The following is a 24880-nucleotide window of genomic DNA, read 5'->3' as shown; positions in this document are numbered from 1 at the left end:
TGAGGAGAGCCCCAGACACACCTGGGGCAAGTTGGTTACCCTGTCTGACATGCATATAGCTGTTTTCCTGGGAGTTCCTTTCATTCTCACCTTAGAATTCTCATCACCTTTCTCCTGTGTTATAGCCTCTCTTTCCTATACCTTGTGCAGGTGTTATTTTTGTTGTTTATTTATGTAACACATTCTCTAGTTGCTTCCTAAGAACAGGTGCATAGGAGGTAAATTATTTTGGGACCTTACATGTCTTTGTTCTGTGTTCCATACTGGATTATGGGTTTGACTCAGAATTCCAAAAGATGTTACTCTATTACATTCTCTAAAACTGCTCTTGAGATGTGTGATGCCATTCTGACTTCTTTGTCATGTAATGTGTTCTCTCTGATTAAAAGATTTTAGGATCTCTTTTTCAATCCTGTATTCTCAAATTTCATGGTGAGGTGTTGCAGAATGGGTCTTTTTTCATTCACTGTGCTGGGCATTTTGCCTTATTAAACCTGGAAACCCAGGTCTTTTAATTTTGGGAAAACTTCCTGTCTTTTTCAGTTTTCTCTTTCTGGAACTTTTGTTTGTTGTATGTGGGACTTTTCTTGATGCAGCAGCCTGTTCTCTTTTTCTTTCTTGTCACTTCTCTGAGAAATAGCCTATTGGTTGTTATTGATTTTTTGGGGGGGTATTATTTTTAATTACTAGCACGTTGCTCATGTTCTCTGATGTACCTTTATTTTTTAAAAATAGCATTTTGTACTTGTTTTTGGACTATCTCTTAGAGGACATTTGCTGTGAGATCTTCATTATTTCTGTTTCCTTTCAGTTCCTCCTTTGTTTATTTTGGTTGCTGTCCTTCATATAGCAGTAGTGCTTACTTATCTGCTGGTCGTTGATAGGTCATTTATGGTGAGAACTGACAGATTCTGTGCTTGTGGGCACTGCTTGTTGACTGTGGTAGAGTGAGGACCTGGATATTTTTTTGGAATCTCCAAATTATCTGTACTTTGAAGGTGTATTTTTTTAGGTTGGGCACTTTCTGCAGGAGGAGAGATCCTCCCGTCTCTTGCTAGGTAGCCGAGAGTAGGCTGGGGCTGTAGGGCTGCCACTATTTGGGGAGCTTTGGGAGCCATAGTTGGGGGAGAGAGCTAATGGTGTCACCGTTTTGTATATGGTCTTTGACTTAATGCTTCTGTTTATGGAGTGTGGCACCTCAGTCTCTCCCCACTCCTTGAACCTGGTGTCTTCTATTCCAGAGCCTCTCTGGTTTAGTCCAGTCAGAATATAAATCTGTTTTCTTCTGGAGCTGGAGAAGGGTATTGCTTGACTGTTTGGGGACAGAGAGGAGATCTGAGGGATCTGACTTCTTGTTCGGACTTCCAACCACTTCTATTTTCATTCCCATGCCTCACCTCTGTCTGCAGTGGTTCCTGGTACCCCTTAATCCCTGCCCCCTTGGGGGTTTTACAGTAGAACTGGCTTGCTCTTTGTGGCTTTTCCCTCTGCAGTCTTAGACTTTGGTTTTCTTTCCCCTGCTGAGTCATCACTGGTCTTCCTGTTATTCATCTTCTAGAATTTTATTGATAGTCCTCATCTACTGCTTTTTCTTCTCTCTCATTGTGCATTTGTACTTTTTAAAATGCAGCCATTCTAAATGAGGCTTCAGGAGTTTGCAGAGAGCTGTGTGTGTTCATTTCACCATGTTTAAATGGAAGCTGCAGCCTTTGTGCAGAGAAAGTGAGAAATGCCTTTGACTTCCACACCAAACCCTACCCTTGTATATGCCATCCAGGCCTATGGCCCTTGTTCCTTCCCAGTAGCAACCAACTACTGTCATCAATTTAATGTGCATCCTTCTTACTCATATGTGTCCATGAAAAATGTATGGTTTGTTTATATAGATGTATTTTTTTATTCCTTTTACCTACCGTTTAATAGTGCATCATATCAATATATCTTTTTATTTATCCAGTCCCCTATTGTGTTACACTTAGGTTTTTCACAAGTTTTCCAGTTTTTCATTATTACAAACTATAATAGTAAAATTGCTGCAATAATCATCCTTTTACTTTTGTAGTCTTCATATGCAAATGTGTGAAATTTTTCTAGGAGATACTTCCTTATCTTTTAATGGGTAAAATGGAGGTGATTTGGAGGTGCTGTGTGGGGCTCAAAAATATTTCATTACATTTTCTTTACATGTTACACCTGTGATGAGAAAAGTTGAATTATAAAACTTGCAAATCTTTTCAAAAATTTTATCAAGAAGCATGTGCTTTTTTAATGGTCCAGTAACCCCTTATTAACAATACAGAAATCTGAAATATTTTGAGAACTGACAAAATTTATTCCTAACTCACTTGGCAGTAAAACTTGACTTGCTTAAACTCATTTGGTGGCAAATCTCTGATCTAGACTGACAAGGACACTTTAAACCTATTTATTTCACCTGTTATGTACATATATGTTCATTCAAAAATTATTACTGTGTTTGATTATGGGTTACTGGTGGTGTTAATATGATATATTGCCATTTGTAAAATTCAAGAAATCCTAAGTTCTAAAACTCATCTAGACCCAGGGGTTTCAGAGGAGGAATCATGGGCCTATGGTCACCATCAGCTAGAAACTTTGTTTGCAGATGTGGGTGGCACATCACAAAATGAGAATTTTTCTGGTTGATGGAATCTACTTTTTTGTCATTAATGAGATCTCAGACAATTTCTTGTCTTTAAACTGTATTCCAAGAATGTGTTCATGTTTTAAATAACAGGTCTTTTCTTTGACAGCTGTAATATTGAAATTGCTTCTGATAATGCAAATGGTTTCAAATTCAAAGAACTTTTTTTACATTAAGTATTTTTAAAAAGGATAAAGCCTTTTCTCAAGCATACACAGAGGTTGCTTTACAAGTTTTAATCTTTCTTTAGGATTCACATAACAAAGTTAAAACATGGTAACGGACCATTGTCTAAAAATGAATTTTAACTTTCGATCTATAAACTTTCTATACACTTTAATGGTTTTTATAAATTTTGATTAGATTCTTTCATGTTTTCAGAGCTGTCAAATTTAGTAAGCAAGTTTTTATCCAGGTTTTTTGGGATGTAACTCACAGACCATATAGTTTACCCATTTAAAGTGTACAATTCGGTGGCTTTTAGTATATTCATAAACGTATGCAACTATCACCATTATATAATTCTAGAACATTTTCATTACCCTTAAAAGAAACCCCATACCCTTTAGCAGTCATTTCCTATTCTCCCCTCCCCCAGCCCCTAGCAACTGCTAATCTACTCATTTCATTACTAGAGCTTTATTAAAAAATAAAATAAAATAAAGCAGAGCGTCTCATCTTGTTCTTCTTCAGGAGTGCCTTGGCTTATTTGTGGCCCATTGCTTGTCCCTGTACAGTCAAGTTCTACCAAAAAAAAAAAAAAATCTGGTTGAGTGTTTTATTGCAATTTCATTGAACCTACAAGTCAATTTGAGAAGAGTTGACATCTTTACAGTGTTGAGTCTTCCTAATCAAGAACATGGTGTAGCTCTCCATTTACTAAGTTTTAAACCTTTCTTGATAAAGTTTTGTTTTCTTCATAAAATGATTGTTTCTTTTTGAGCTTTATCTCAGAGTAACATATTCTTTGTTATAAATGACATTTTCTAATTGCTGGTATTATGCTGATGTTAGGATCGCTTGCGTTTTTAATGTGATTTTGAATCTTACAGCCTTGCTGAATTTCTTACTAGGTCGGAATCCCTTGCATCTTCAATATGGATAATTATACTTACCTGGAATAACGACACTCTGGTTTCTTCTAATTCCTTCTTGTTTCTTTTTCTTATGCATTGGTTAGGAACTCTAATATACTGTTGAATGGTCAGTACGTTCTTAGTTTTTAATAATACACATTAAACAACCCTCAGATCAGCCTTCTCTAAGAGAGTACAGATTTCTCGTTGAGGACAGGTTTGTCAGACCCATAAAGAAAGCAAAGGCATACCTGAAATTTGCTTATCGTTTTTTGGTTGTGAACCTAATCCTGGATGGTTTAAAACTTCATCGGTTTAAATTTTAGCGTTCCATTTTATTCATGTTTGGGGCTTCTTGTATTTACAGTGCATTTTATTTTTTAAAACATTTGACTTGGGCTTCCTTGGTGGCACAGTGGTTGAGAGTCCGCCTGCCGATGCAGGGGACACGGGTTCGTGCCCCGGTCCGGGAAGATCCCACGTGCCACGGAGTGGCTGGGCCCGTGAGCCATGGCCTCTGAGCCTGCGCTTCCGGAGCCTGTGCTCCACAACGGGAGAGGCCACAACAGTGAGAGGCCTGCATACCACAAAAACAAACAAACAAACAAAAAAAAACATTTGACTTACGGGAAAATATTGTATCTGGGTTTATTTATCAATGCTGGTTGCTTTTTTCCCCATCACTAGCCTGTTTGCCAGTTGCCTTGCCAAACTAATATATTTTATGTATTTTTAAAACATTTATTTGTGTTAATAGGTGAACACGGGTAAAAATTATATGGCAGGTGTTCTTTGTACTATTTTTATTCTTACAGCTTTTCTTTAAATTTGAAATTATTTCCAAATAAAGGTGTTCAAAATGTATTTGTTTGTAAAGGTAATACATGCCCATTATCAAAATAAAAAATGATTCAGAATAGCTATAATAAAAAAAGACAAGTAACTCTCTTTTTTTTTTTCTTTGTTTTGGGTTTTTTTGGCCATGCAGCTTTCAGGATCTTAGTTCCCCAACCAGGGATCGAATTTGTGACCCCTGCAGTGGAGTGCCGAGTCCTAACCACTGGACTGCCAGGGAATTCCCCCCCTTTTTTTTTTTTTAACAAATAAAAACACGTGAACAAACAACTTCAAAAAAGGAAGATATGAAAATGTCCAGTAAGCACATAAAAATGCGCTCAATATCTTTAGTCATCAGGAAAATGAAAATTAAAGCCACAGTGAGGTACTCACTGCATTAGAATGGCTAAAATAAGACTGATACCACCAAATGTTGGTGAGGATGTGGAGCACCTGGAACTCTTATACAGTGTTGTTGGAAGTGTACATCTTTGGCTTTTTTTTTTTTTTTTAAATAAAGTTCAACATTCATCCATCCTATGCCCCCACTGTTCTATTCTTAGATATTTACTCAGGAAAAATGAAAACATGTCAATAAAAGCTGTGTACAAGAATGTTCAGAGTAGCTTTGTTCATAATAGCCCAAATTTGGAAATACCCCAAATGCCTTCAACAGGAGAATAGATAAACAAATGGTTGCATACGAATGCTACTCTGTAATGACAAGTGATGATCTACCGATGTATGCAGCAGCATGGATGACTCTCACAGACATGAGACTGAGCAAAACACGCCAGACAAAAGAGAGTACCTACTGTATGACTGCATTTACATGTAGAACAAAAATAGGCAAAACTAATTTTTGGTGGTAGAAATTGGAACAACCATTGTCTCTGTGGGGTGGGAGGGGCAGTGTAGAGTGGGGATTGACTAGAAAGGGGCACAAGGGAACTTTTAGGAGTGTTGGGTGTGTTCTATATCTTGGTATGAATTTTTAGAAATAAATTTATTGGACTTCCCTGGTGGCGCAGTGGTTAAGAATCCGCCTGCCAATGTAGGGGACGTGGGTTCGAGCCCTCCTCCGGGAAGATCCCACATGCCGCGGAGCAGCTAAGCCTGTGTGCCACAAGTACTGAGCCTGCACTCTAGAGCCTGTGAGCCACAACTACTGAGCCCGCATGCCACAACTACTGAAGCCCACACACGTAGAGCCCATGCTCCGCAACGAGAAGCCACTGCAATGAGAAGCCCACGCACACTGCAACAAAGAGTAGCCCCCACTCGCCGCAACTAGAGAAAGCCTGTGTGTAGCAGCAAAGACCCAATACAGCCAAAAATAAATAAAATTAAATTTAAAAATAAAATAAATTTATTTATTTTTGGTTGCATTGGGTCTTTGTCATTGTGTGTGGGTTTTCTCTAGTTGCAGCGAGTGGGGGCTACTCTTTGTTGCAGTACACGGGCTTCTAATTGCAGTGGCTTCTCTTGTTGCGGAGCACGGGCTCAAGGTGCGTGGGCTTCAGTAGTTGTGGCTTGCAGGCTCTAGAGCGCAGGCTCAGTAGTTGTGGCTCACGGGCTTAGTTGCTCCACGGCACGTGGGATTGATCTTCCCGGACCAGGGCTCGAACCCGTGTCCCCTGAGTTGGCAGGCGGATTCTTAATCACTGCGCCACCAGGGAAGTCCCTTGATACACATTTGTCAAAACTAATCAGATAGTATACATTTCACTCTTTGTAAATTGTACCTCAATTTAAAAAAATAAGGGAAAGGACACAAAGGGTATACATTGATCCAAGGACAGTCTCCTGCATAAGCACAGTACAAGTTCATCCATGTTGTTGTGAGTAGCTGTAGTTCGTTTTTTTTATTATTGTATAATATCCATTTATTGAGTATTGATCAATAAATACATCAGTCAATCCATGTAGTGATTCTACTGATGGGCACTTCGTTTATAGCCGAAGTTACAAATGACGCTGTCACGAACATCTGAATGTGTATGTACATGCATGTATTTCCCTAGGGAATCCAAACCTAGGACTGACATTGCTGGGTTATAGGATGTTTGTATCTTCAAGTGTAGCAGATAATGCCAAACCACATTCTTAAATGCCTGGATCCATTTTCAGTGTACCTGTTCCCTGTTCCACATCCTCATTAGCACTACTTGGTATTGTTAAACTTTAATTTTAGCCATTCTTGTGGATGTGATGTCATCTCATTGTGGTTTTAATTTGCATTGTTTTGTGTCTTCCTTACTTTATTGAGGTTAAATACCTTTCCGTGTGAATGTTGGCCATCTGGACATCCTCTTTGGTACAGTGCCTAATACAGGTCTGCCTATTTTTCTTACTGGTTGCCTTTTTCTCTTTTTTTTGCCGTGCTGCGTGGCATGCGGGATCTTAGTTCCTGGGCTAGGGATCAAACCCGTGCCCCCTTCAGTGGAAGCAGAGTCCTAACCACTGGACTGCCAGGGAAGTTCCTGGGTTGCCTTTTTCTTATTGATTTATGCAGTCTAGATACAAGTTCTTTATTGGTTATATGAATTGCAGATCTCATCTTCAACTCTGTAGGTAGCTTGCCCTTTTTACTCTATTAATGGTATCATTTGCTGAACAGAGGATATTAATTTTAATGTAGTTCAATCGATTGATTTTCTCCTTTTTAAGATAATGTCCTGGGTGAGTCTTACAAATGTTGGGTTAAAAGGTATATACAGTTTTTAGAGTTTTGCTTACAGTTTACTTTACCACTGGCTGTGTATAAACCTTTTTATACCATTTTCACTCTCACCAACAGTGTATATGTGATTTTCCCACACTCTTGCCAGAACTGGAGTTTTGGGGTCAGTTTTGACAATGTAATAGACCTCTTTTCTTCATTAAATGAGTATTTTGTCTTAGTTTGCCTGTATGATTCAGGGAATAAATTTGTTGCATTGTTCCAAGAACATGGCAGTCAGTAAGCCTAATTACAAGATTAATACTAAAAATATTCTTTAGGTTTTGATCCTGTGAGGAGCATTTATGGTTGGTAGGGAAAAGAGAGAAAGATACAAAAAACCATTTTCTTTTTTATTAACTTAAGTCAGCTTGATGTTGGCCTAAATTAATGCAAATAAACTGATGAAGACTTAAGACAGTAGTCCCCCGTTGTCTGTGGGGGAATATGTTCCAGGACCCCAAGTGGATGCCTGAAACTGTGGATAGTACCTAACTCTCTATATACTATGTTTTTACCTACACATACATACCTATGATAAAGTTTAATTTATATATTAGGTACACTAAGAAAGTATAAATCAGGCAGAGCGAGAAGTGCCAGCACCACTACGCTTGCCTTTGGGGCCATTATTAAGTAAAGTGAAGAGTTTCTTGAACACAAGTGCTGTGATACCATGACAGTCGATCTGATAACTGAGATGGCCACTCAGTGACTAATGGGTGGGCTACGCTGGACAAATGACCCACGTCCCGGGTAGGTCGGAGCTGGACAGTGTGAGATTTTAGCACACTACTCAGAGCAGCATGCAATTTGAAACCAATGGGTTGTTTATTTCTGCTACTTTCCATTTAATATTTTTCAACCATGGTTGATTGTGGAAAGTGAAAAAAACCCCTCAGATAAGGGGAGGCTACTATATAGTGGATCAAGGAATCCATGGAATTGATGAGTTAGAATTTTGTGGATTTTCCTTGTAAGTTTCTGGCATATTTTTAAGTGATAGAATCATGATTTTACCTACTCTTTTTCACACACTTTTACTCAAAGAAGACATCCCCACCCCAATCTATATCTGCTCCTCCTCTCTCCATCCCCAGTATTCATTCATACTCCTTCCTGGTTTCAAGGTAGCTCCTGAGTTTTCCTTGGGGATGGGTAGAGTTTCATTTTGAGACTCCACGACAGAGACTGTTAGAAGAAGTATCTGTTAGGAGGTGAAATTTGGAGTGGCACTCTCCTCTACACTCTAGCCTTGTTCCCACTCTCTTACTTTAGTTTAGATTTTTATCCTTTTCAATAGATTTCTGTCATAATCTAACTCTTCTTCTGCCTCCAGACTTCCCATGGTTAACAGAATGAAATTCCTAAAACTCAGGTCATTCTCCTGATTCATATCCTTCAGACTAAAAAAATCACAGTCTTAATCCCTCAGCACAGTGCCATGGTTATCATCAGCCCTCTTGCTGTCTCTCTATCCTCACATATCCAGTTTCCCACACACCTCCCGAAGTCTATGGTTTCTTTGAATTTGGAATGTTCTTCCACATTGGCTCATCACATTACCTAGGACTCCCTCTCCCTCCCCACTGGCAACTCATCTCCCTATTAACTGACTTCTTTTAAAACTGAGCTCAAGCAACACATCTCCTTGGAAACCTTACCTCCCTGATCCTTATTCCCCTTCTGTACTTCCATGCCCTCTGCTCCAGCTCAGTGAGTTAGATGTTCCCTGTTCTGGGCTGCTACAGTTCTCTCTCTATCCTTCCATCACTGTGCTTTGTATTGTTACAGATTTGACTTTGTCCTCTACTCATTTGAGCTCCTTGAAGGCAGGGCCCTGATTCCCCTCCTTATTCCCACCCCACCCACCGCTTGGAACTAGCATGGTGTAGTTTATAGGAGGCACCCCATAAATGTTTAATGAATAATTAGATGCAAAATTATATCTAACTTTTTAATTTATTTTTGGCTGCATTGGGTCTTCATTGCTGCACATGGGCTTTCTCTAGTTGTGGCGAGCGGGGGCTTCTCATTTTGTGGTGCCTTCTCTTGTTGTGGAGCACAGGCTCTAGGCACGTGGGCTCAGTAGTTGTGGCACACGGGCTCAGTCGCTCCACAGCATGTGGGGTCCTCCTGGACCAGGGATCAAACCCGTGTCCCCCGCATTGGCAGGTGGATTCTGAACCACTGCCCCACCAGGGAAGTCCCTCTAACTTTCTTAATGTACGTATGAGAAGAACTTTCTGAGAAAAAAGGTCAATTAGAAAGGGATAGGAATTTAATCAATATTCTAAATCCCTCTTCTCCAAAAGCAATACACATTTAGGAATGACTACTGTGCTTGTAGGATTTGTAGCGTTTTGCTCACCTGAGTTGTGCCTTGCTGTCACAGAAGGATGCCCTGCAGTGGTCTCGCAGTCCGGCTGCAGTGGAGGGAGAGGAGCCAGAGGACACAGCTGATGTGGAGAGCTGTGGGTCTAATGAAGCCAGCACTGTGAGTGGTGAAAATGATGGTAAGTGTCCTTGACAAGATGGGTGAAGAGCCACAAGCAGTTGCTAGGGTCTAACCTTTATTTCCCTCTCTTCCAGTTTCTCTCGATGAAACATCTTCTAATGCTTCCTGTTCTACCGAATCTCAGAGTCGGCCTCATTCCAATCCCAGGGACAGCTACAGAGCTTCCTCACAGGTGGGGGGAGAGTTGGTGACTAGGCTGGATGGAAAAGTGAGGCAGGCACAAGACAGGACTCTTCCTCCTGTAGTTAACTGAGCGTGTTGAAGAGTGGAGAAAATCACCTTGGTCTCCACCTGTTAGCACCATTTAAAAGCGGGCCGTAGGAAAAGTGGGTAGTAGATCTGAGAGCAGAGCAGTTTGTTTTTTCTCTTTACCATGGATGGATAATTATTTTATGAAAGTATTTATGAAAAAACCTGGGAACATTCAGGGAGAAGTATAACAGAGTGGGGAGAACATGAGCTTGGGAGTCATCAGTTTGAATTGCAGCCCTGCCACTCACTATCTTTGGGCAAATTCCTTACCTGTAAAGTGGGGAGAGCAACACATTCTTTTCAGTGTGGGGTGATGCTTGGCACAGTGGCCGGCACCTGGCTCAGTAGAATGAGTCGTTGCTATTATTGGCATTACCTGCCCGTGCTGGTTGAACACTAACTCTGTTTTACAAGACAGCGAGGGAGACGTGGTCGAGAGGGACAGCTGTTGTGGCCTGCAGGTGACTCAGGCTCCTTTTGTATCCCCTCTGGGAAAATAGGCGAACAAGCAGAAGAAGAAGACCGGGGTGATGCTGCCTCGAGTTGTCCTGACTCCTCTGAAGGTAAACGGGGCCCACGTGGAACCTGCATCAGGTATGTGTGAACTCGTGGTTGTGATGCTTCTGCCTCGGGTCCTGGGGACCTGCCTCCCCCTGGCAGCAGCTCTTGGCCTAGGTAGTGCTGTGCCAGTAGAGTCAGGAGCCCTCCTCTGGCAGTCAGCACGCCGTGGCGGTGAGACCCGACCTAGCTTCCGGCATGGGCTCTGCTGGGCGCCCTTCCCCTGGCCTCACAGGGCAGTTGTGAGGGTCCTGTGAAGGCGTGTGCAGGTGCTTTGTAAAAGACACAGTGCAAACTAAGATGGCGGTTTGGCATTCTTACGTGATAATTTAAAGCCAGACCAGGAGGTGGTGATCTCTGACGGCCCAAGGCTGGGCCATGGAAGCACCAGTACTGCTGGCAGCATGTCAGGGAGAGCTGGGAGAAGTAAGCTTGTCCGAGAGCCGTGGGCGCGGCCTGTGATGCTTTTGACCGGTGGAATGCTGTGCCTTCAGGGTTCTCAGGCCGCCACGCCGATGGCGAGAGCGGCAGCCCGTCCAGCAGCAGCAGTGGCTCTCTGGCCCTGGGCAGCGCTGCTATTCGTGGCCAGGCCGAGGTCACCCGGGACCCTGCCCCGCTCCTGAGAGGCTTCCGGAAGCCGGCCACAGGTAGGTGGCTTGGCACTCATTTCTCTGCCTGTAAGGGGGTCCCTGCAGGCCTAGAGAGAAGATGATGTCTTCTCCTCCACTCCTTTACAGTTTATTTTTACTTCTCAGGTGGCCCTCTATTTTTGTTGGTTTTTACCTTGTATTTTGGTTATGTCACATACAGATTTTTCTCTGCTAGACTGAGAGAACTCCCTGTGGGCAGAGATGGTGCCACATTGCTCCTTGTATGTCCCTGTAAGGGCCTAGCCTGTGCCTGCCTTGATACTGCTTAGTGAGTGCTCAAGTGAGTGAAAATTGCTGAGTGTCTCAGTGAAGAATTCCAACATTTGTTTTCTTTCTTCGGTAGCATCCTGCCGAGTTTGTTCTCAACGTATGCAGTCTCTGTCAGATGCCCTTTTGTATAAGCTAGTTAGCCTATGGGGCGGAAGCCTATGTTGAATATGGGCTATGCAGGCAAGTTCAGTACTGTGCACCTCCCACCCGCAGTAGGGCTATTTGCAAGGCCAGTATGCCACTTGCTATTTCCGGATTTATTTCTCAAAGCCCGCATGCTGGGTTTTTGTAGATGGGCCACTTGAAATCATTAAGACGACTAACCTTGGCTTCTGAAAATTAGAATAAACCGTCCCCCAAGTGGCAGCTAGGTTTGCTGTCTTGTAGCCTCTCCAGCTCATTAGCCTTGCCGAATCTTAAAGCCTCACAGGTCTCTGTTCCATTTGCTGAGGCTTTTGTGAGAGGTATTGACATTGCAGTGGGCTTTAAACAACCCTTAGCACCTTTCTGCCTGGAGGTCAGACCTCTCCAGCCCATTCACAGAAGACTTCTGCAGATTTTTCTGTAGGACGCTAACCAGATTCACTTTTATTTATTTATTTATTTATTTGCGGTACACGGGCCTCTCACTGTTCTGGCCTCTCCCGTTGCGGAGCACAGGCTCCGGACGCACAGGCTAAGTGGCCGTGGCTCACGGGCCCAGCCGCTCCGCGGCATGTGGAATCTTCCCAGATCGGGGCACGAACCCGTGTCCCCTGCATCGGCAGGTGGACTCTCAACCACTGCGCCACCAGGGAAGCCCCAGATTCACTTTTAGACTTCCATCGTTTCTCCCATTGGCTTTGTGGAGCCTGTTCTCCAGCTTTGGAGGGAAGCTCAGAGCCTGCCCCTTGCCTGGTTTTCTGTGGGAAGAGTGTCCCTTCAGGCTGTGACACAGCATGCTACTGAGTCTTGTCTGAGACGATGCAAGCCCAGGTGTTCTCTTAGGTTTGATGGTAGCTCATAGGTTAGGGTAGACTGGATGATTGAGCTCATTGTGTGCAGATAAGTTCTGGGTAGCTTGGGTGCTGCCACCAAAGTTTTCCTTCAGTTGACATTGCTTTTTTGGTTTAAGAAGCTGAAAATCTACATTTTGCTTCCTACTGCTTGAAAAATCACAGGTCAAATGAAGCGCAACAGAGGGGAAGAGATAGATTTTGAGACGCCTGGGTCCATTCTCGTCAACACCAACCTCCGGGCCCTCATCAACTCTCGGACCTTCCATGCCCTGCCGTCCCACTTCCAGCAGCAGCTCCTCTTCCTCCTGCCTGAAGTGGACAGACAGGTACATGTGGGCAGCTTCCTCTTTGCTTTCTATGGGCTAGCTTCTGTTCTCTTTCTAAGTTTCTTTATTGTTTTTTTTTGCCTTGATCCTTCCAGGTGGGGACCGATGGCCTGTTGCGTCTCAGCAGCAGTGCACTGAACAACGAGTTTTTCACCCACGCGGCTCAGAGCTGGCGGGAACGCCTGGCTGATGGTGAGTAAGTGTTCTCGTCCCAGTGGCTTGAAAGGTGCCTGCCATGTGTGGTGTCACTTGTCTCCTGGTATTTAAAACCCCAAACCCAAATACGCATTTTTCAAGTCGTTTTTTTTTTTTTTTGCGGTACGCGGGCCTCTCACTGCTGTGGCCTCTCCCGCCGCGGAGCACAGGCTCCGGACATGCAGGCTCAGCGGCCATGGCTCACGGGCCCAGCCGCTCCGCGGCATGTGGGATCTTCCCGAACCGGGGCACGAACCTGTGTCCCCCGCATCGGCAGGTGGACTCTCAACCACTGCACCACCAGGGAAGCCCCTTTTTCTTTTTTTTCCAAGGGGTATTCTTTAGTATAAGGCAGGCTTTCCTCTAATAGACGTGGTGGATGTTAATATGCCCCGTAGCTCTAAAGAAGGTACAAGAGTATTTGGGCTTTCACTATTTTGTGTGTATATATTCATCTGCATTGCCTCTTCATCATTAAAACTATAAACTCCTATTCTTTCCAGTAAGCATGGCATTGACCTACTCGGTAAGTTCCACCAGGTGCTCTGTCTATTTAGATGTTACCACTTGGAGTGATTGTTAGCTTCTCGTAATTCAATTTTGTGGGGAAGCTACGTGGGAAGTGCACTGGGAGGTCCCCAAGACTCCCCTCCAGGTTCGATGATTTGCTAGGAGGACTCACAGGACTCAGCATGTAGTTGTACTCATGGCTGTAGTTTATTTTGGTGAAAGGATACAGAACAAAATTAGCAAAAAGGGAAAAGACGTCTGGGGTGTAGTCCAGGGAAACCAGGTGCACACTTCTGAGATCCTCTCCCGGTGGCGTCCCACAGGATGTGCTCAGTTCCCTCAGCAAGGAGTTGTGACCGCACGTAGTCACAAGTGTAGTCTGCCAGGAAGCTCGTCAAGGACTTGGTGCCTATGGTTTTTACTGGGAGCTGATCATGTAGGAAGCCTCTGTCTGACCCAAACCCAAATTCCGGATTCCCCAAAGGAAAGCAGGTGTTCACCGTAAACCATCTGGTTTGCTTCAGCTGTAGGCACAGTGAGCCATTCCCTGTCAGTTATGGGGTGGGGACCCTCCTGAAATCCAAGGTCCCAGATGTCAGCCAGGGGCCCACCTTGTCAGCAGGCCAGTCTGAGCCTGCTATGTTAACTTTTTTCTGCGCATGGAGTAAGAACAATTCTCTTGTTTGTTTTTGTTCTGATCAATGTGTTGTTTGCTGTTGAAGGACTGATTACCCGAGGGGAGGGTAAATTTCCCTCATAATAGGTGTGTTAGTTCTGTCCTGAATAAGCACCATGTGAGATCCTCTGGGGGAGACGGGAGCCAGCGTGAGGAAGATAGTGAGGGTTCAAAAAATGATTTCCAAGCTCACCAAAGTCACGTGTTATTTTGAAAACTCCTGACATTGTAGAACTGCAAGATTTGGCTTTTCCTAAGACAGACCTTAATATCCTTAATGCATCACTTGAAGAGTTTTGTTTCTCTCTAGGCGAATTCACTCATGAGATGCAAGTCAGGATACGACAGGAAATGGAGAAGGAAAAGAAGGTGGAACAATGGAAAGAAAAGTTCTTCGAAGACTACTATGGACAGAAGTAAGGCCCTTGGTGCTGTGAGTCCTAGTGTGGTTTGTGGGGGGACAGAGGCAGGTGTTCTCAAAGCCATGCACACTGCTGTGTCACCCAGGAATGTGGAGATTACAGTGACTCTTATTTAGCTTAATGCCATTCATGGGGAAGCTAACATCGGTTTTTCTATGGTTAGTGTTACATACCATGCAGATTTATTTTGTTCTGAGAGATCTAATATTTGGGTGTATATTATTCATAGTGGATGTGCCCTCTCTGCCCTGTAACTGATAATGTGAGTTTGGTTTGCAGGTTGGGTTTAAGCAAAGAAGAGTCATTGCAGCAGAATGTGGGCCAGGAGGAGGTTGAAATCAAGAGTGACTTGCGTGTCTCGGGAGAATCAACACGACCGCAGCGTGGCCCGGCCACCCGGCAGCGAGATGGGCATTTCAAGAAACGCTCTCGGCCAGATCTCCGAACCAGAGCCCGAAGGAATCTGTACAAAAAACAGGAGCCAGAACAAGCAGAGGTTGCTAAAGACACACAGTCTGTGGCACCAGACATGCCCCTGTACAAGGATGGGGAGGCTAAGACCGATGCAGCAGGGGTGGGCGGTCCCCACCTGCCTGGCACATCTTCCGCAGCACCCAACCCAGAGAGTTCCGAATTCCAGGTGGAAACTGTGGCTTCCCGGATCCAGCCCGATCCAGACGACCTGGCACATGTCTCCACGTCTCCAGACAGAATTCCCAGCTTGCCTCAGGAGACCGTGGATCAGGAACCCAAGGATCAGAAGAGGAAATCCTTTGAGCAGGCGGCCTCTGCATCCTTTCCCGAAAAGAAGCCCCGGCTTGAAGATCGTCAGTCCTTTCGTAACACAATTGAAAGTGTTCACGCCGAAAAGCCACAGCCCACCAAAGAGGAGCCCAAAGTCCCGCCCATCCGGGTAGGAGGCTGTTTGATCCTGGCTGCCCTGAGCCCAGGCCCCTTTGAGGGATGGGAGATTAGTGGGGCTCCTTTGCAGGGACAGAAGGCCCCCGGGCCCTTGTGTTAATTATGTGGGAGTGTAGAGCTCTCTGTACAGAGGCGTTCTTGAGACTGACTTGAGTATCGGGGGATAAGGTTCTTTTCTTCCTCACTTGGTTGTTCACTCTGTTGAAGTTATCTCTAGAGGTCATAATCCTTTGGGGTTTTAAAATCTTTTATTAGGTGGTGTTAGATTTTTTGTGTAGTGACTTACACAGTCCCACCAGAAATTAAATTTAGAAGTGTGGCATATAACAGCCCTTGAGCAGAATCTTCTCAGAATGGTGTGGTGTCTTGGACAGCCATTTTAACATGATTATTTCTTTTTTTTTTTTTTTTTTTTTTTTTGCGGTACATGGGCCCCTCACCGTTGTGGCCTCTCCCGTTGCAGAGCGCAGGCTCAGCGGCCATGGCTCACGGGCCCAGCCGCTCCGCGGCATGTGGGATCTTCCCGAACCGGGGCACGAACCCCTGTCCCCTGCATCGGCAGGCAGACTCTCACCCACTGCGCCGCCAGGGCAGCCCGATTATTTCATTTTTAAGGAAGATGATTGGATTCTCTAGGCCACCAGGGTCGCGATTTAGCTTTACGGTTCCTAGGTCAGAGTGCTCAGTCAATTAAAACTGTTTTCTTATTTTTCTCTTGCAGATTCAACTTTCACGTATCAAACCACCCTGGGTGGTTAAAGGTCAGCCCACTTACCAGATATGCCCCCGCATCGTCCCCATCACGGAGTCCTCATGTCGGGGCTGGACTGGCACCAGGACCCTTGCAGACATTAAAGCCCGTGCTCTGCAGGTCCGAGGGGCGAGAGGCCACCACTGCCATCGAGAGGCGGCCACCACTGCCATCGGAGGGGGGGGTGGCCCGGGTGGAGGTGGCGGCGGGGCCACCGATGAGGGAGGTGGCAGAGGCATCGGCAGTGGTGATGGTGGTGAGGCCTGTGGCCACCCTGAGCCCAGGGGAGCCCCAGGTACCCCTGGAGAGTGTGCGTCAGATCTACAGCGAACACAACTACTGCCGCCTTGTCCTCTAAATGGGGAGCATGTCCATCCTGGAACTGCCGTGTCCAGAGCCAGGAGAGAGGACCTGGCTTCTCCCAGAAAGGAGAAGAGCTACCCACGACAGAGGGTTCCAGATGGCCTCAGAAGCGGGCTGGAAGATGCTTCCCGACTTCCCATTGCTCCCACTGGGGACCAGCCATGCCAGGCCTTACCCCCACTGCCCTCCAAAACCCCGGCACCTGAGCGATTAGTTGAGCAGCCTGCGTTGCATCTGGGAGGTAGAACTGAATGTGGGTCTGGTACCACTTCCTGGGAAAGGGGTAATGAGGAGCGAGGACCCACCATCCCCCTGGAGAGCAGTCCTGTTCAGGCTCTAGCGGGGGATGTTGGATTAGAAGAAGGAACCGGCCAGGCTCTAGACAGTGACAGTAATCCCACCGTGAAGGATCCTGTGAATGTGACCCCCAGTCCCATCCCTGAACCATCGTTGGCCGGTTCCCTGCAGGACAGACCATTTGATGATGAATCAGGACTTGGTGACTCGGGCCCACCCATGAGGGAAAGTGCTACTAGACGAGAAAACTTGAAAACCGAGGCTCCCGTCTCCGCTGGTGCTGCTCCTTGGATGCCTGGCCTGTCAAATGACGAGGCAGCGGGACGGCCTGAACCCGACTCCAGAGAAGACGTCCCATCCGTTACGCCGCAGGTTGGAGAGGAGTGGGAGAAAGCTGCTCCCCTCGTTCCAGCGTCACCTGGGGGGTTGACAGCTGAGGAGGGTCTGGATCCCCCCGACAGCTTGGCTTCACTCTGGACAGTGCCATCTCCAGGGTGTGCTGCCAGCACCGGCCACGACCGCAGGCAGCTGGAAGGTGGAAAGCTGAAAATCAGTGGGGACTCTGAAGTGCTGAGCCCTCAGAGCGAGTCCACAGACACAGCCTCTGACTTTGAAGGCCGCTTCTCTGAGGACAGCATTGAGGCCGAGCCTAGTGAAGCTGCGGTGCCGAAGAGGGCCTCAGCGGTGGAGCAGGGTGAGAAACACGTTTGGAACCGCTCCACCTCACTCTCCAAGGTGAACGATGACCTGAGTCTGGTCACAAGGACAGACGGGATGGTTGCTCCACAGAGCTGGGTGTCTCGAGTGTGTGCGGTTCCCCAGAAGATCCCGGACTCCCTGTTACTGGCCAGTACCGAGTACCAGCCGAGGCCTGTGTCCCTGGGCAGGCTCGCGTCCTCGGTGGAGGCTACTAACCCCCTCGTGATGCAGTTGCTGCAGGGCAGCTTGCCCCTAGAGAAGGTTCTTCGTCCAGCCCACGGTGGCAGCAAACCCGAATCCCCACGACTCCCACTGACAACAGAGCAGAGCCATGACGGCTCCCTGTATATCGGATCTTTGCAAGACCCTGCGGAAAGCAGTCGTGAGGTTGGCAGTAGCAGTCCCAGTTCTTTAAGAGCTTCGAAGGAGTCTCTTCTACCTGAGAGCCGTGAAGCAAGCACCGGCCTTGCCAGGCTGGAGGCCGCCCAGGCTCCTGGAGCGCCCCCAAAGATTTCCAAGCACGCCCTGAGTTTAGGCTCCCTATATCCAGTGACAAATCCAGTGGCTGCCTCTGGGAAAGTAGAAGTGGATTCCAAAGAGCAGTTCTCTCCCTTTAGCTTTGAAGATCAGAAGGAAGCTGGTGACCTGTCCCAGTGCAGTAATTCAAGTGCCGCCCCAGGCACGAGTCCGGGAAATCTCACTACCTCGAGAGCCCCTTGTTTCTCATCTCCAATTGTGGTCTCCTCGGGTCCCGATCAGGCAGGTCAGGCCCTGGGTGATCAGAACAGTGCTGGAGGCCAAGGGAAGAAGCTCTTTGGCTCCAAAAACGAGGCTGCAGCCCTTCAGTGCCCCCGGCCTGTGGAGCCAATGCCTCTGCCTGCTGATGCCCCTCCCGATTTTCCCAGCAGGAAGTCGGGGCCAAGCAAAAACTCTGTGTCTGGTGGGGTACAGACGGCCAGGGAAGACTGGGCTCCAGAGCCACCGCCTGCCTCTGTTGGCAGCATCAAGAGCGAGAAGACTTTTGGTGGGGGGCCTCTCAAGGCGAATGCAGAGAACAGAAATGTAGCGGGGCCTAGTCCTCGGGAGCTGGTGGATCACTTGCAAGGGATCCCCTTTGTCCTTGATTTGCCCTTCTGGAAATTACCCCGAGAGCCTGGGAAAGGGCTCAGTCAGCCTCTAGAGCCTTCTTCCATCCCCTCCCAGCTCAACATCAAACAGGCATTTTATGGGAAGCTTTCCAAACTCCAGCTAAGTTCCACCAGCTTTAATTATTCCTCTGGCTCCCCCACCTTTGCCAAAGGCCTTGCCGGAAGTGTGGTGCAGCTGAGCCACAAAGCAAACTTTGGTGCAAGCCACAGCGCATCACTTTCCTTGCAGATGTTCACCGACAGCAGCACGGTGGAAAGCATCTCACTCCAGTGTGCGTGCAGCCTGAAAGCCATGATCATGTGCCAGGGCTGTGGTGCGTTCTGTCACGATGACTGTATTGGACCCTCAAAGCTCTGTGTATTGTGCCTTGTGGTGAGATAATAAATTATGGCCATGGGAAAAGTTGTATATTTAGTGTGTGTATTTTGATAATGACGGATCTTAAATCTGTATACAGAATATCATTGATAAAATAGACTGTCTCTCTAGGCAAGAGTTCTCTTGCCTGTCCCTAAAATCTGTAGTGCTAAAGCCCCTCGGCCACTTGTCGGCCTTCTGGTTTTGCTGGAAGGGTTTCCTGCAGGGCAGGTTGCTGGGCTGCCCAAGGCTGGCCGGCCAGCCCGAGCTCTTGTCACACAGACAGAGCCTGGTGCGGCGTGGGGAGCCTCCTTGAGACTCAGAGGGACTTGAAGCTGAAGCAAGAAGGTTGTGTTCTCCACCAAGGGGACTAACCTACCCGAACTGAGTAGAAATGTCAGTCTTCCACTGCCCCCTCCCTGCCGTCTTTCCTCCCGCTGTTCCTCCGGGAGTTGACGGGGAAGAAGTCAGCACGGGGTTAAAGCAACTCCCAGCAGTGCCCACCAGGGGGCTTCAGAACCTGCTGACCTCAGGGTCACAGTCATTTGCCAGTTGGTGGAGCCAGTTTGACCTTTGGTTCTGTTGCTGAAGCCGGTTTGGGACTTGGCTGTCTCCGAATAATCCACTGGCCCACGGGAGCATTCGGAACCTTGAATAGACCTGCTTGGACAATGCGTCGGGTATAGGATTGTCTTTCCTCCTTGTAAGTCAGGTGTCCAGACGTTCGGCAGGTGAATTTGTCTGCTCGACACCCTCTCCGTCACTTTGGACTCTGTGGGAGTGGGCATCTCCACACACCTGTGTATGTGAAAGTCATTTTACATTTCAAAGCAGTGTGTTTTTCTTATTTTTATATTTTTAACTCTTTATCCTTGGATGTATAAAGTGAACTTCTGGCTTCTGTAAGTATGCTCTCTGCACCTCTAATGTTTTATCATGTATTTATATGTTGTACACAGTACTGGCCGATTCTGTAAATGGGTGTATTGTACAGAGAACACGAACGACTCTCCCTTATTTTACGTCTTCGGCATCATTGCATTAAAGTGGTGTCATTGACTTCTCTGCACCTGTGTCAGAGCCACTGCGTGCTGTGCTGCCCGACGTGAGGGGTGGAGTGATTGACTTGGGACCTGCCAGTTGGCCCGGTGCCCTGTCACCGGTCAGCCGGTGGACCTGCTGCACTTGCAGAGCCACGGGCAGCCTGGCTGCTCGCTGCTGGGCGAATGCGTCTTGCTCCTCATCGCTTCTCCTCCGACCTTCACTGGCGGCTCGCCGCCATGTGTGACAAATCACCACCACCAGTGTCAAGTGCTTCTGGATTCAAGGGTGAGTGCCCTGGGCAGCCCCCAGGTGGGCCTTCTGGACCTGGCTCCGGGCTCCCCACCTGTCAGCAGTACCTGGGAGCACGCTTTCCTGGGGCCACAGGACTCCACTGGACATACTTTTGACAGCAGGTTAAGGAAGAAACAGCTATGCCAGCTGCCAGCCTCTCTCCCGACACGTTTCCAGCAAGTAGATGTCTCCATAGGTGTGTCACCTCACCCTGCTTCCTGCCTTATTTCTTGTTCCTCGACTTGTGAGTTGAGCATCTTCCTTGTTGAGCTTAGGTCTCCCTGTGTGAGTGCGTCTGTGTGAGCTGTAAAATTGGTGTGACTTCAGCAAGTCTCATTTCATCCGAAAGGTCTTTTCTTTCCCCCACTTTTCATCCATTGTGGCATTTCTGTCATCTGAAGCATGAGTGGGAAGTTGGCAAAGATGTGGTGGTGATTTAAATGCAGTATTGGCCAAGTCCAGGTTGTCAACTTCAAGAGTCTGTTTACCAAAGACAGGGAGCAGAGGCACAAGCGTGTTTGACCCTCTTCCTCTTTCTGCTGTGACCTTTGGGGCCACCCTAGGGGACAGTTGGAAACTGGTCCGCCGGGGAAAGCACTGCTCTTGTATGTCTCTGTGGTCTTGGAAAAATAAACCTGTACAACCTGCACGTGTGGTCTCGGTCATCTTCTGCAGCCGCCCTGCTGGGCTGGGAGGAAGGTTGGGTTGGGAGGCAGACCCTGGCTCACTTCACCTCGGCGCTGGAGCTGATTTTCTGGTCCGTGGAGCTTTTTGTTTTGTTTGATGTCGACTATTTTTTAAAGTCTTCATTGAATTTTGTTACAGTTATTGCTTCTGTTTCATGTTTTGGTTTTTTGGCCGCAAGGCTTATGGGACCCTAACTCCCTGACCAGGGATCGAACCCACACCCCTTGGGGTCTTAACCACTGCACCGCCAGGGAAGCCCCTCGTGTGTGGAGTTCTTTTGAGATGCTGGTCCCAAAGGTGCGACTTGTCAGTGTTGCTGGTCTTCATCAGACTGAGCATGACATGCGAACTTACCCATTTATCCACCATGTGGACTGGAAGCAAAATCTCCTGAAACCGATGGGGGTCCTTTCCGCCTGAGAATCGAAGCCGTGAACTATGCCGTCCCTCCACAGCTGCTCATCCCAACCGCCTTGCTGAGACTGAGGTTGCCTGAGAGAGTCCTCCTGGCAGAGGATCTTGCGGGAGGGTGACCAGCAGCAGCGAGGGAGGGGCCTGCCTGAAATGGGGTCTGACGCTGGTTGACGAGCCTCAGTGGATGACAGACTGCAGGGATTGACTTTAAAGATTAATTAAAATACGTATCCATTAATTTGTTTCCCGTGAACTGGAGAGGGTAGATTTTACGTGCGTCGGAACATGTTTTGGGGCATTGCAAGCTGTCGTTTTGCGGTGCTGCAGTTTGATCGAGGTGCGGGTAGAGAAGTGGTCAGGTGGCTTTGTGGTGCCTGGGTAACTGCCTGGTGGTGGTGATGTGTACGTGTGCCTTCATGTCATGGAATCTGTTGGCCCAATTACTTCTGCAGGAGCTTAGAATGTGTTGGAAGCCAGGGCTGGGACCTGACCGCCAACTGCATCTCAGCAGGGAGGTGGAACGTGCGCCGGGTGAGAGTGGGGGCCTGGCTGCTTGCCAGCGCAGTGGTTGGGGTAAGTCACTAAGCCCCTGGCAACTTGCTCATCACTGATCTGGGCTGAGAGTTGCTATTGCATAAAGTCATCGTGTGCGGCGCATAGGAAGTACCCCATCCTGTTAGCTCGTGTGGGACTGAGACGGGAGAGGCTCCTGTCGTCTGCTTGACCCTCACCCCGGGGAGGAGCCGTGGAGAGGGGGGCCCGTGTGGCGCGCTGAGGGCTGGTGCGAGCTGAGTGGATATCTGACTTTCAGCCCCTCACTACAGTTGAGTGCATAGTCCTGGGTTTAGAGACTGAGTACTTGGCAGGAGAGGCTTATTTTACTCATGGTCCAAAGGGCAAGGAAATCTGCTGTTTCAGAATCTGGAAAGAGTGCTGTCTTACTGGCCAGGCACAGTGTCACCCGTTTGTTTCATGTCCGACCTGCTCATGAGGAAGTCAGACCCTGCTTGAGAGGGATGCGTGTGTGTATGTGTGTGTGTGTGTGTGTGTGTGGTGTATGGTGTGTGTGCGCCGTTTAAAGTGATGGAGAGGGTAGGCTCTGTGACCCTGGAGGTTAATACTTGAAACCAAATGGTGACAGTGCCCTGTGCTTCTTCCTCTTTGTGCATCATTTTGAAAGCCTGGAATGAGCATCTCTAACAACCAAAGGGTATAGATGGAAGCTGTGTAAGGATGACAGTAACAAAAATACAGCCGTCAGTGCAATGATTCATTTTTCTGGGAACACGGGCTCCTCTCAGAGTCCAGTGGGAGCTCTGGACCCTCTCCCCGCAGGGACATGCACACGCACACACAGACGGTTTAAGAGCCCCCCCTCCGCCCCGCCGGCAGCTGGAGCCCCTCACTGAAGAACCCCCTGACTGATAATAAACCTAATAAAATCTGGGTTTATACAAAAGAGGGGAGAGAGGACTTTGCAAAGGATTATCCTACAGTCTAGCCACTGACCTTCACTAGTGCATTTAGATTTAAAAGTGCGTTACAGGCACGGTCTCCCCCCCTCACCAAGTAAGCTGAGCTTGGCCTGCTCGGTCACTGAGTAACCTTGATCTCACTGTTCCATGGGGGCGTCCCCTTTGATGTCGTCCTCTACACTTAACACCGGTGGTCTGGAGCTCCATTTAAAGAAGCTGGGCCGGGACCAAGCAGCCCTTCTCTGTCCACAAGCGCTTCCTCCTTGGATCCCAGTGTCCCCGCGGCTGGCTGCGGCTTCAGCTGGAGGTGAGTGCTTTCCATTGGGCCAGCGCGGGCCGTGGGCCGTGGGCCGGGGCTCTGGCTGTGTTGTCCCAGGTGGGGGAGTTTGTGGTCCTTCGGTGGTTCTCAGCAGTGGTAGTTTTGGTGGGACAGACACTGTCATGGCATCGCTGAGGACTTGCTGCTCTGGGTCCCTACCTGCATCTGAGAAGATGAAGTGCCACCTTCTGCTTTGACTGTACCTGCTCCTCTTCTTACGAATCTCAGCCCCAGGGTATATAGACTCCCTCGGGGCAGCGTTTTCAAACTGTTGGCCCATCTCCCTTTACCTGTTTTATATATTTGGCTACTGCACAGAATTTCATTTAAAAAAAAAAAGAGATTCTTCTGCCATTACAAAAAAAACATTTAACGACTGCCACATAGTGTGTGTGGGTGTGTGTATATACAAGCAATTGTTAATTACATTTATGCTTTTAACTCAGAATTGATTTTAAACTCCTGACAATCAGGTTTGGCCCCAGTCACATTCCAGAAAGTTTTCCTCAAAGTTTAACCTAAATTGAATGCAGGATGAAAAAAAGTCTGCACACAAGTAAACGTCTTTGAAAAAAAGAAAAAGCAGCCCTTTTGTTTCCTTCAAGGGGACCCCAGGTGTTGGGTCGAATGGAGTGTCAAGTCCTGACGGTTCAGGACCAGGGATGGTGTTTCCTCGGTTTTCCCAGCCGCTTGAGTCTGGTTTCAGTCTCAGAAGAGCTGCGCCCTGGGCGGACAGGAGTGGAAAGAGGGCGATTTGCCGGGAAACAGCTGCATTTAAGACCTTGCTTGGGCGCTGGCTGAATCCAGGCGAGGTGTGCACCCGGCGTGCCCGTTTTCTCATCTGTAAGCGGGGCCAGAGCACCTCCCTGGGAAGGCAACGGTGAGATTTCAAAATGATGTGTGCCTGTGCTGGGCACCTGACGAGGACCAGGAAAGGTCCATTTCCTTCCCTTTCTGAAGGGTGAGGCGCCAAAAAAAGTGACAAGTTCATTTGTTCAAGAAAATCTACTAAGGACCTTCTGCGTGCTAGCTTATTGGCTAGGAAAAGGTAGAATCTGGGACTTCCCTGGTGGTGCAGTGGTTAAGAATCTGCCTGCCAATGCAGGAGACACGGGGTTCGATCCCTGGTCTGGGAGGATCCCACATGCCACAGAGCAACTAAGCCCATGCGCCACGACTACTGAGCCTCTGCTCTGGAGCCCATGAGCCGCAACTACTGAAGCCCGCGTGCCTAGAGCCTGTGCTCCGCAACAAGAGAAGCCACCACAGTGAGAAGCCTGTGCACCACATCGAAGAGTAGCCCCCGCTCGCTGCAACCAGAGAAAGCCCGTGGGCAGCAACAAAGACCCAACGCAGCCAAAAATAGTAAGTATATAAATTTAAAAAAAAAGGTGGAATCTACTGGTAGAATGGTGTCTCAGTGCCAAACCAGAGCTGG

General features: G+C 47.6%; 1 protein-coding gene across 5 annotated transcripts in view; it reads left to right on the top strand.

Annotated features, from left to right (window-relative positions):
• Positions 1-21196, top strand: part of ASXL1 (ASXL transcriptional regulator 1) — a 68603-nt gene extending 47407 nt beyond the window's left edge. For 3 of the 5 annotated variants that reach the window (XM_032604544.1, XM_032604543.1, XM_032604547.1), the window contains 9 exons: positions 9696-9816; positions 9893-9990; positions 10571-10664; positions 11123-11275; positions 12709-12872; positions 12968-13064; positions 14564-14669; positions 14955-15588; positions 16318-21196. In XM_032604544.1, coding sequence (XP_032460435.1) covers positions 9696-9816; positions 9893-9990; positions 10571-10664; positions 11123-11275; positions 12709-12872; positions 12968-13064; positions 14564-14669; positions 14955-15588; positions 16318-19236 — 4386 coding nt within the window. In that variant the 3' untranslated portion in view covers positions 19237-21196. Of the gene's footprint in view, positions 1-6323; positions 6914-9695; positions 9817-9892; positions 9991-10570; positions 10665-11122; positions 11276-12708; positions 12873-12967; positions 13065-14563; positions 14670-14954; positions 15589-16317 lie in introns of those variants that run through there. The other 2 variants (XM_032604546.1, XM_032604545.1) reach the window with 2 other exon arrangements.
• The last annotated feature ends 3684 nt before the right edge of the window (positions 21197-24880 follow it).

Source organism: Phocoena sinus, chromosome 15 (genome assembly GCF_008692025.1).
Source record: "Phocoena sinus isolate mPhoSin1 chromosome 15, mPhoSin1.pri, whole genome shotgun sequence".
NCBI classification, from domain to species: Eukaryota; Metazoa; Chordata; class Mammalia; order Artiodactyla; family Phocoenidae; genus Phocoena; species Phocoena sinus.
This window is presented reverse-complemented; position numbering and strand designations above follow the sequence as displayed.